This window comes from Leptosomus discolor, chromosome Z (assembly GCF_034619465.1).
Source record: "Leptosomus discolor isolate bLepDis1 chromosome Z, bLepDis1.hap2, whole genome shotgun sequence".
NCBI classification, from domain to species: Eukaryota; Metazoa; Chordata; class Aves; order Leptosomiformes; family Leptosomidae; genus Leptosomus; species Leptosomus discolor.
Window position 1 is genome coordinate 35,641,223 of NC_141419.1, and position 12,122 is coordinate 35,653,344.

The 12,122-nt window shown below is 41.6% G+C and overlaps 1 protein-coding gene across 8 annotated transcripts in view; it reads left to right on the plus strand.

The window, feature by feature from the left end:
- Window positions 1-7,435: 7,435 nt before the first annotated feature.
- The window catches only part of TRPM3 (transient receptor potential cation channel subfamily M member 3), a 289,638-nt gene continuing 284,951 nt past the window's right edge, over window positions 7,436-12,122 (plus strand). For all 8 annotated transcript variants that reach the window (XM_086479116.1, XM_086479117.1, XM_086479118.1 and 5 more), the window contains exon 1: window positions 7,436-7,543. In XM_086479116.1, coding sequence (XP_086335242.1) covers window positions 7,454-7,543 — 90 coding nt within the window. In that variant the 5' untranslated portion in view covers window positions 7,436-7,453. The remainder of the gene's footprint in view (window positions 7,544-12,122) is intronic.

A 12,122-nucleotide genomic window follows, 5' to 3' on the forward strand; every position in this document is an offset into this window, starting at 1 on the left:
CTATGGAAAACACCTATAGTGCACCACCCAGAGTTTGTCACTGACCAGATACGCTTATAATTGTCCCGTTGAAAATGTGGGTGTAAAATTGTAGGTGTTTGTGAGCCCAGGATATAACAAGAACATATGTGGCCTTGGTATGTGACTTTAAAAATAAATCAAAATAAAACCTGTAAGGTGCTAAAAATAGATTGATTAAGGTGGTCAGTTTGAAAGTGTTTTTTAAAGTAGACCACAGGAGTCATTTACATGTATTTGAAAAGAAAAGTGTAGTTTTGAATAATACTTTTTATTGCACAACTTGGTCCAGCTTTTGCCATTTCCCTTTTGTTTAATTTCATGGAGATCCCAATCTTACACTTTTCCTTGTGTTATTCTTTAAAAGAAAACCACAAATTGCTCAGTGGATGCAGAGGTTCAGCAGCGCTGTAAGTCATCTTCCCAAATGTCTGGTAGAAGACATTGCTGTTCAAAATGTGTGAGGAAAAAATACTTACAATTCTTGTGCAAGCTTTGTTTTCCAGTGAGTCTGAAACTTCTGTGAAGGATTTCCTAGTAAAAGTTCTAGTATACAGTTAGTTAATGCATAACACCTGTGTAATAAGCATAATTTTAGCTCTTTACCAAGGACTTTTTGCTGCTAGTTGCTAGCACTGCACCTATTTGTGTTAACTGATTTGACAATCTTCCTGCAGCTGCTTCAGTGATGCTGCCTGCTGTGTCTGCCTGTTCTGGGCCATCAGTCACTGGGGTGTTTCCTCGTGAATGTGAGGGTCTCCCAATATTGCCTTTTCAGTTTTGATGACTGACTATTCACCGGCAGACATCCTTCACCATAAGCACTTGGTGGCTGGATTAGTTCCTCAAACCTGTATGAATACTGATACACAGCTAACTGAGCAGCTGGGGAAAGCACTAAAGGCAGGCCAGGATTAGCTGTCTGCACTGATGCATGCTGAAGATGACAAAAATTTGGTGGAAGGGAATTCTCAGAAAAGCAGGTGGGTCAGTAATGAAAAAACAAATGTGCTCAACCCTGCAAGTCTGAGCCAAGTGGTTGCAGGAGGCTTAATCATCAGAGATGGTGTCTGCTCTAGGGTAAGGCCTTTGCCTTTGGGAGGACAGTAAAGCTGGTGTGGGGGATGCATGCAGATAGGCAGTACATGTGGAAAATATCATTTGGTTATCTTGGCTCTTTATAACTCCATAGGAGAAGGCATTGGAGATTTCTATAATTCTTTGCCACTTTCAAAGAATACTAAATGACTTTCCAGTTCTGGAAGACTATGAGCTGAGGTAAGAAAGATGCTTTTGTTGCAGACTGCATGTCTGCAGCAAATGAAGTGCCCTATTGCAGGATTGTTGCTTTGTAGGGTCTTTGTTGGAATGCTTAATAAGTCAGAGTGAATTGCTCCCTTTCATGAAGTTTCATATTTTTTCTGCATTTTATTTACCAAGATAATAAAGACTGGAAAATGTTTCTTATTTATCTATATGAAATATTACACCAACGTTACTCAGTAAAGTTGATATCTGAGCTGGAAATGACACAGAAAATGAGGTTACAGTCAGAACTGAGAAAGCATTAACACAAAGTTAAACAGTGCAGATAAGAACACGATGGCTAAGATGTAGAGAAACTTTTAGCATAAACAGAAAGCTGAATGTTTGAGCAGCCTAATTTCTGTTGTATGCTGTAGAGGATACAGAGCTAACAGCTTGCCTACACTTGCAAGTCAATTTAAATTAGGATAGATTGTAATGTACACCGCAGTATTTGTTTCTAAGTAACAATCATCCATGGACATTTCTAGTCCCAAAATAAAAGTGTTATAGACCTATGTGTTTTAATCCCTTTCAAAGATAACCTAAAAGGGTGCAAAGCGTAATTAAAGATGAATGTGTAATGAAATGCACCATTCAAGGATATAGCTTCAATAGTTAAGGGTAGGCAGATTTACAAGTACCCAGAGAGCAACTGACGGTAAAATGGTGCAAATTACTAGGACTTTCTGCTAGTAGCTGCAGAAGTAAAACCACAAACAACAGTGAAGGCTGCTTGGGACACATCTGCTCAAACTTCCATTTTCTGTGTGTATAGTCTGATGCACCTCCACTTGCTTATTTTGGAACTGGGAACAATCTAACAGGGTCTCTAGGAAAATAGCTCTGACAAGGGAGCATTGGGTGTGTCTGCACTGCCCAGATCACCTGCTGTCTCACAAGTCCACTTCCCCTGGTTCTCTGCAGTGGCTGTGTGCTGTGGTACCCCTGGGATCTCTTGTGGTAGCCCAGCTAGGTGCTTTCCCAAGCAAAAGCTAGGTGCAGATCAGTTAAAGGTGACCGCGAGGTGGTAGTCAGTAGGCATATAAAATAAATTAATCATATTTGATATTCATCACATACCTATAAAACTTAAGATAAAAGAAAGAATACCCTTTACTCTGGCTTTTCAGTCAGTTACCAAAAGCCGTAATTTATAGCTACATACAATACTGTCTGTGTATGTGCTTGAAACCATCTACAGAATTGCCTGAATCCAGGACAAACTATTTAATCAACATTTAATAAGTATATAGACATTATGTTAATATGTGTGTCTGTGTTTGGGGGAGAGGGAGCAATGGATGTGGCAGACGACCTGTGAAATACCTTAGGAAAGATAACAGCAGAAAAATCTACCTCAGGCATGCTGTGAATAGAAAAGATGCTAGAGCAGTAGAGAAATTTTATAAATTAATTATCAGTTGAGTTAAGCTTCAAGAAAATCTGGGTCTGTTAAGATGTTATGGCAGGAATACAATTTAAGCATAGTTTATCCAAACTTTATAACATATACTTATCTTTCTATTTTCTGGTTTTTTGCAAGAAATCACACAAAATGAAGATAAATAAATTGAAATATGAGTGTGTTGAAAAAAATGCTATTGCTGTTATAAATGTAGGCTTCTGTTCATTGATGTGCTCTTCAATATTGTTTAGCTTACAGATGTGTGAAGTGACTGGGTAGTAAGATTACCGATACTTCTTGACTAAAACTGTGAAATGCTTTGTTGGCTCTGACTTTAAAATACAAACTTCTGAATTACTTCTTTTTCTATTGCCGTCCTGCCATTTCCTCCACAAACCTAGGAGATGGCTAAAGTGTGTTATGATGCATGTCTCTGTAGTACTCCCATGATGAGGATGGCAAGCAAAGGGGTGCATGGGTAGCTCTGTTTCTTCTGGTATTTGCTACCCCACTGGGCAGCGTAAGCCCTTGGGGAAGCAGGAAAAGTGCTCCAAGAGCAAGGAAGCCTTGGCAAAGGGCCTCTATAACTGCACTGTGAAGAAGATGTATCTCTTCACATCTGTTCATGTACACAGGAAAAGCAGGTGCGATATCACGGGAAAACTCTCTTGCCTCTACCTGATGTGTGTCCTCAGTTTGGCTGAAGCCACACAGAAGAGGTTGCTTTCTACCATGCTCACCAATACATCTTTCTGGTTTCCTTGTCCTCCCCTTTCTGCTGTTCATTAACACGGAGTCTCTTATTTCATAAAGGAATTGTTAACTGGGCAGGATAGGACAGCTATGGCTGGGTTTGTAGACCATAATATCTTTTTGTTAAATGTTTGCTCTCAGGTTGAAAGTGTTGGACATTACTGGTGTGCTGATAGTGGTCTGGATATTCACAGGCTTCTCGGCAATTTCTCATTCTGTAGCATACCCAGAGGCCTTAAAGTGCTCTTAAAATGCTTTCCATGAACAATAGTCTAAGAAGAACAGGAATCTCTCTGTACTGCAGAAACCAATGGAATTTGTCTTCTATTTACTATGCCTTCCTGTGGTACCAAAGGTGCTCCTTGGCAAGAGACAAAGAACTAGATATGAATACTGACAGTATTCATGCTTCAGGGACCAAGTGTTTTAATATGAATGTAGCAAGTCTTTTCAGCTCTAACAAAGTAGGAACTTCAGTCCTAGTGGGATTACTACATCTTTGCATCTTCTAATGGGCCCCAGATTGCAGAATAGCTGATCTGAGCCCAATAGGATAGAATAAGAGATTCAAACTCTGACTTTTTCACTGAGTGATTAAAAGCCACAGAAAACAAACAAAAAAACATCATCAGCTTCATCTTCCACTATGTTTTTAACCATTGTTTTCAGTATCTCTGAAAAAAAGCTTTTCAGAATTTGCTGCTTTGCTTCCTAACCCTTCACCATTTACACTTAGCAAAAATTGGTGGAGGCTGCTGCCAAGACAAAGAAATCTCCTTGCTTGACTTTTCTCACATTTACACTTGAGAGCCTCAAAATCATTGCAGTACTGCTTATCGTTAAGACACACACATTAAAGTTAAAAGTAATAAAATGAAGGCTAAGCAGGGATCAAATGATCTATCCAAAGGCACACAAGGACTTTGTGGTGGAAGAGAAGCTCCCATGTCATGGTAATGTCCTGTCCATCAGAGCTTCCTTGCTGCCACCGACTGAAGTTGGTATACTTGCACTCACTTTCTGCAAATACAAATGACTAGGCAAGGCACAAGGCCATGGAAAATAGGCATCTGAAAGAAGGCTGGTGTGTATTAAACACTGCAGCACATAACAGCTCTTGTCCCTAAGGTACTGTTTGCAGAAGAAGGCAATGATAGAGTTCATCTCAAAGACAGGAAGCTCTGCGGAAGCTAGAAGATACATTGGGCTCGCTATTTTTAGTTTATTAAAGCTATCTGTTATGTTTCTTTATCGTCTTCAGCTCTCTAGCCTCCTCAGAGATTTGTTACTCTACTCAACGAAAAGAAGGGCAGCATGCTGTGATTCCTCTGTCTTCTTTGCCCCTAGCACATACGCTGAACATTTTGGTTTATGGCAGATGCCAATTGCAAAACAGATGTGAAAGGGTCAAGGTAATGATGAGTCTGGTAACTTCCCAAGAAACACTCCTGATCTTCAAGGCTAACAAAAAGTTATCAGCATGGCTTGGGGGGTGGGGGACAGAGGAGAGGCATGGTCTTGGGAGTCCTTGTTTCTGATTTGTTTGAATCTTCTACTTTCTTTTTGCTATGAACCCCAAAAGCTTAATCATTGGATATTACTACCTTTATAATAGAGCAAATTTATCATACCACACATGTTTTAAGTGCATGCTATTTAGAGTGAGGATTAGATTTTTCTACCTACTTAATTTTGCCTCTTTAATGAATGGAGCCTTAGAAAAGTAGTTTCATAAAATCATATTTACTTCAATTTCACTATCAACAGCAAGGGGATTTTTTCCTCCTTTTATAAAACAAATACATTCACAGCTCAAGCAAGAAGGCATTTAAATATGTGTAAGCTAAACTAGCTGCCCGGTCATAACCAGAAATCCATCTGCACAAATTTTGTCACAAGGGAATGGCTCCTGGTGTTCTACCCGTTCCATTCCAAACCCACAACCCTCTGAAGTTTTGTAATTTTGCCATATACAGTGGGGTGGAATAGATGAGAGAACTCTTCTGGTACATAATCAGCCTTGCGCTATGTTCTGGGACATTATATTCCAGGCAGAAGAATTTTTTATCCAGCACTGAGGTTGAAAAAGAACATTCATACAATTCTTGAGAGCAAAGGATTGTCACTGGAACCGCCTGCCCAGGGAGGTGGTGGAGTCACCATCCCTGGAGGCGTTTGAGATGGGTAGATGTTGTACTTAGGACATGGTTTAGTGGTGTTGGTAGAGCTAGGACAAAGGTTGGACTTGAAATGCTCTATGACTTTATAAGGGGCTGGCTGGTATGCGTGTAAGAAGCATAAAGGTACTGGAAGCCCAATGCACATGGGCTCCTTCTACATGGGCCCCAATATACAGGCTTCGGAGAATATCAGCCTATGTACATTGGCAAGACTTCCATTGAAGAGGAAGACTGAGGTGTGAACACCAATCCTTACCCTGCTCCACTACGCTAACTTCAGTGCTTTTGGGATACTCCATTTACCTTGGAGGATCTGATGGTATTGATCGAGGTTTTAAGTTTCCCTGTTCTACCCAGAGTTGTCTGTCCTTATACAAACTTTAAAAAGCAAATCATAAGTATTGTTTCATGTTCGAGAGTTTTAGATGTGTGACCCTATCACAAACCATTATAGACAGTAGTATTAGGCAGATTAGCATAGCCTCATGGAAACAAAATTCTTCATCTCTTTCCTCTCATTTGGAGGATTATTCAGCTTTCGCTGATTAATCTAGACACAATGATAAGAATAAATAGAGAAGGAAAATGTGTGCGCTATGGGGATTAAAAGGAAACAGGAAAACGGCAGATCAATGAAGTCTAGCCAAGTAAACTGAATGTGTATTTTCTAACCTGAGTTATGAGAGTTTTAAACTTTACTAAGAAGTAGCTCTTTCCCTCCATAATTTGAGCAAAACCTGGTCATTACCGGCAAAATGAAAAATTGCCATTGCTTTATAGGATGCTTGCTTTTGCACTTTCTAACCCTTCCCTCATGTAAGCTCCATCCCCTCCAAAAAATAGTGGAGAAACAGTATTTCTCCTTTAGCTGGAGAGCTGCCATGAGGAATACCTTCTTTAGCTGGAAAGCCAGTTACTGCCCCAAATGGAAACATGCTTTGCTATACTTGAATTGCCCCAGCACTATTCATGTGTTTGCATGTCTTTAAAGGAATTATTCTGCACATAGATTTAATATTAAGTGAGCTGATTTCTGAACTTGATTTTTTTTCTTTTTTTTTTTCCAGAATGTGCATGTTAACACTCATGCTCGTACAGTACAGCTTCTAACCGCTGCCACTTGCCACTAGCACACCAATACTGTGCCAGACCATTGCAACTGTGCTTTCTAGGTCCATTATACCAGTAAACCGAGAGCGAAATAATTTTTTCCCCCTCTCAATCTCCGCTGTCTGAGCGTTGGCCCCTCCCCTCATGCCGGTCTCCCTCTCCTCGCAGTGCTTTGGGGAAGAAAGTGCAAGTCCCCCTCCGCTGGCTTTATTTAAATTACCTGCTTTCCGCCCTGCTCCTCGCCCAGGGAAGCGGAGGCGCGCGGCGGATGGCTCCGCTCGCCCGGGAGAGGCTGACCTGGCCGCTCTCCGAGGAGGGCAGGCGGGAGCGAACGGAGGCAGCCGCTCTCGCCGCAGCCTGTTTTTTTATGCGGGCTGCCCCTCTCCGCTCAGCCAGCGCAGCCTGCCCCGAGCAGCGGGCCGCTCGCCTCCATTCCGCCGCGTTTGGTATGCATGAGCGCTGCCGGGCCCCCGCAGGAGCTCGCTTCCTCGCGGAGGGCCGGCGGCCGCAGCCGCGCCGCCCGCCCAGCCCGGCCCCCTGCCCGCGCCGGGCGAGCCCTGCCCTCGGCGCCGCGGGCGCGGGCGGGATGCGCGGGGGGCGCCCGCGCCCCGGCGGGCGGTGTCGGCGGTAGGCGCTGTCAGGTCTGCGGCTGGTCTCCCGCTGGGATTTGTGGAGGGTCATGAATCAGACCGATGCTCCCCGGCCGCTCAACTGGACCATCCGGAAGCTGTGCCATGCCGCCTTCCTCCCCTCCGTCAGACTTCTGAAGGTACGGTGACAGCCCGCCTCGGGGACCGGGGGCTGCCGCGCCGCACCCCTGCGAAGGGCTGCAGGCGCTGGCGCGGGAAAGTTAATTCACAAATAGTCCCAACTTCACCGCTAATTACCTTCCCCGCTACCTTTAAAACCCCTCGCCAGTACCCGAAGGCGCCAAAGTCGTGTGTCTGTACTCCAGCTCTGCATGTGTATCCGTCGAGAAGGGTCTGTCGGAAGGGTGAAGAGGGAGTAAGGGATGGTGGGTGTCACCTGTGCTTCTGTTTGCCTTGTCTTGAAAAAATCGAGCCGTGAACTCCTAGGGATGAAGAAGGAGGCTGTTTCGAAGGTGTGTTCCTTTGTGAGCAGCCCTCTGCTAGCTGCTCTTTGGGGTTGTCTAGTCCCTAGGAAATGCCCGAAGGTCCAGCACTACTCAGACCAACTTGTAAGTGGAACGGTGTGTGAGTGGACAAAAATTGGCTCAGTTGGCTGAAAGATGTACATAGGAACAGGGTCAGTTAAAAGACTGGCGATGCAGACAGTCTCGGTGAAACTTTCCAATGATGATCTTTTGTTTGTTTGTTTAAACCAAGTGGCACAGTTCTGAAAGGTGCTTTTGGTGGTGTTTTTAAATGTGCTTTCCTAGAAGATAATTATTAGTTACTTGAAAAAAATATAGGATGGGATTATAGACAATGGAGGGCTCTTAATCTCAGCACACAAAGTACAGCTGCTACTGCGTGTCCCACTGAAGCCATTTTAGAGGCGTTTGTAACTGGAGAACAAAGTCTCTTGAATCAACTTTTTGAATATAAAAGGTTAACATTAAACTGAAAATTCTTCTTTGTTCATGGAACTTCTTAATTAATTGGATTATACAATGAAAATTTAAACAATGTAGTCAGGTCTCTTTAGGCTTCTGCACCTGTAATATGGTTTATAAATTGTTTGATTCATGACGCCAGTTATCTCAGTTCATCTTAGTACATCATAGTTTGGCTTTGAAATTAATAGGCAGCCAGGTAAAACGTGGCTACTGTAACAGTGTGCTAGAAGGGAACGTTTGATATAACCATTTGATTTTGCATGGGTAGTTTTGAAATTAGGTCAGTCCTTACTAATGCAACGTATTTGAACAGTAGCGTAGTGTCTGATAGTGCACTTAGCAGACATATATTGCACGTCTAGTTATTGTATCTGTGATGCACAAGTGACCATACTGTGTGTCATAACAGATATTTGTCACATGCTGACAGGAAGGGGCTATTCTAGAAAAATATTTGTTTCCAAAGCAGACGTATGGCTGCTGGGAGGTACATTGTGAGCAGCTCCAAAGAACAGAAGAAAGATGACTTAGATTGCTGAAAAATCAAAATACAACTAAATACAGAGTAAATCAGAAAGTGGTGTTGAGTCTCTTGCAAGGGCTTCCCCCACCCTAGAAGCACACATTAGAATATCTATACTTTACTAGTCAGATACATTTAGGAAAATATAATTTTCCTGAGGTGTGAGAACTCAGATGTGGGGAATTTTATTATCATTCTTAATATCGAGGGGATGGGGGTGGGGGGAAGTCTGCAATGTTTCTTTTTGGCAGACAAATGTTGCCCCCTGTGTATCGTTTCTCTTCATTGCACGTTTTAAGGGTGAACGTTGTGATTAATTATTAAAAGAGCTGACTAAAAATGGTTTTCTGAAGCTACAGCTATAACATTTTAAGGCCAGATAGGGGGTGGACCCTGCAGAGTTAACAAGAGCAGAGCAAATAACCAGAGATAAGCAACCTCTGCACAGAGGGATGTGGGAGAGACCGCAGCAAAAGATGTGAGACCTGGCACCTTCCTGGGCTGATAAGCAGAGCTAGTCGATAGGAAAGGGAAATGCATATATCAGCATCTTCAAGGCTCCCAATCAGCTTAAAATTTTGGTTCAAATATATACTTCTTATCTTTGTCTTTTATTATTTAATGTGTTCAAAGCAAGTGATTCACATTAGAGCAAGGCCCCATTGTCCCAATTCCCCAACATGAAGGTATTCTCCTGTCATGAAGAACTGTTAAGGAAAGAGTGTGGTAACAGCAGCATTAAATTATCAGATGAGCAGGATAAGTATTTTCCTGTTTTTCCTCAGGGAATTTGAAATGTTTTATGTATACAGATTCACTCATCTGTATTCTTTTCTCTTTTGTGTCTTTCTCCAAAAAATAAAGAGGACCCATGGCCTTTTTTTTTCTAAATGAAAGGTGCTCCTGAATTTCCACAAACATTGGAAAGACAAGTGCAATAACCTAAGTTCATTTTTTAATTGCCCAGTTTCCAAATGGATTAAGTGGTCTTAAGGGCTGATGCAATGTTGTTTCTCAGTAGTCACCCAGTAGACGCTTTTTTATATAGCCTTTCTCTGCAGAGAATACACTCAGTAACAGAACAAACTTTGCAAAAACTGATACGTAATGGCACGTTTTTATTACTATCTGCTATGTCTATGGTTGCCAAACTCTATTTCAATGTACATTGTAAATTTATTACAATAATATAAAATATCATTGCATCTTTGTCGTTTCCGTGCTTTATTTTAGTCTCCCAGAACAAAATAATTAAATGACATCATTAAGTTCAAGATAAACCTTCACCTGAACTTGGAAGAACAAGAGATAGCAGAGATTTCATGTTTTACACACACAAAAAAATATGACTGTGGCATGACCTGGACCTTGGCAATAAAGAGCACGAACTTTTAAATTAATTCCATGTCTTCTTAATGAGAAGTTTAGAGTTCTTATCCTGTGCACATAATTTTAGGTATAGCATCAGTGCTTTCACACTGATGGTTCCAAATAAACACTGGAATCTAGGACTTGCATGGAGGCCTCTCACTTTGTGTTACTCACTAACAGATCTATAGGATTGTCTTGAAGTGACTGGTTTTAAATAAGTAATAAAAGGTGTTATTCAGCAGGTAGGCTGTGCTCTTATTCTGTTCTGTTGAAAGGAAGTGCAGTGCCTAGTTGCCTGAACGGACATTTGATATGTCTCCAGCCACAGTGGCCTCATTTGATTCAGGTAAACTAGGATCATTTGCAGGTGCTGACCAGCTTTGCTCACTGTGCTTTTCTTACAGGCATGTGTTCCTGTTCTAACCCACTTCACTAATACCCTCATGTTTAGGTATGGTTTTATAATCCTATATTCTCAGATTTTCATTTTTCTAGCAGGCACACAGAGTACTAGGAGCTGTATTTGAAGTACAGATTGAAACAAATTATCGAAGAACATTTTTACGGCTTGTGTCATCAGCTCATCCTTCACTGCTCCCATTTTTTCCCCTAATAAATATTTCCTGGAGTAGGTTCCATGCTGGTAATTTTTTTAGTTGTTTCAGTATGCTTTAACGCATACTAATGCGCAATCTAATGCCTTCCCATCTGAAGTAAGAGGATTAAGAAGTGCCTTGAGCACATGTGCAGAGAGGGTGGCTTTGAGCAGAGAGGGGAACTGTCATTCTCCTGAGACGATCAGGTTAGTTTCCAGAGGTGGCTTTCCAGCAGTGACTTGTCCAGCTTCTGTTTCCCTGCCTGAGTTCTGAAGCTTGTTTCTTTGTACAGCCAAAGTCTTGTTACCTCAATACTTTTAGTTTCTTTTAAGGGAGGGTTAATATTTGTGGCAAGCAGTCTTGATCCACTTTGTGTCATTGTACATGTAAGAGCTGTTGTTCCAGTTGCAGAAACCTTTGGTAATCACATTTCTGTTTGTTTTATGGTGGAAGAGATTTTCTGAGTCTCCACATGTCATAAGAAGTGATTGCCTCCCAGGAAAGGAAGCTAAGTCCAAATGGTAGGGTTTAGAGAAAACAGACATTTTAGAACAATGTTGTATACTCATAAAAAATTAATGAATGACATCATACTAAAGACTTAACTCAGAGGACCTTGTGCCATAGGACAGATGCAGATGTTGCACTTGTCCTTGTGACAGAGATGATACATGCCATGGGATCAAGGAATGAGCAATACACTAAAAAAACAAACCCCTAAACCAAGAGTAGACAGAGGACTGAAAAATAAAAGATCTGTGATGTGCAATAAGCTTAACAGTATAGATTTAGAAACGTGCATGTGTAGAAGTGCAGTACTAAACATTTGGAAAGCAACAAATTACCCATTCTATTTTTTTTCTTAATAAGACTACTGGAAGTTTTTATAATGAATTTGAATTGCATGTCAGTAAGTAGACTTGGAAGGCAGAAACTTTGAAAGGGACAAAGGAAAGGAAACAGAGTGAGTCAGAAGAAACACTGGAGAAATTGTGTTGGCTAATTTTTCCCTGCATGTGGCTCAGTAAAAATGCCTGCTCAGCTCTACCAAAGAAATACAATGAACATTCACTAAACCTGGGCAGCAGCCTAATCTAGCTCTGGGAACTGCTGGAAGCTTAAAGAGATCAGACACTGAAATCCTTACCAGATGAGAAACTAGATCTTATTTTTGTTAATTATTTTTGTTTGATTGCCCTACTAAGAATGCACAAATTAGCCCAAAAGAAAACTAAAAAAGCTGGTAAATGGTTCATTAGAATGAGATACGGTGTCTTTT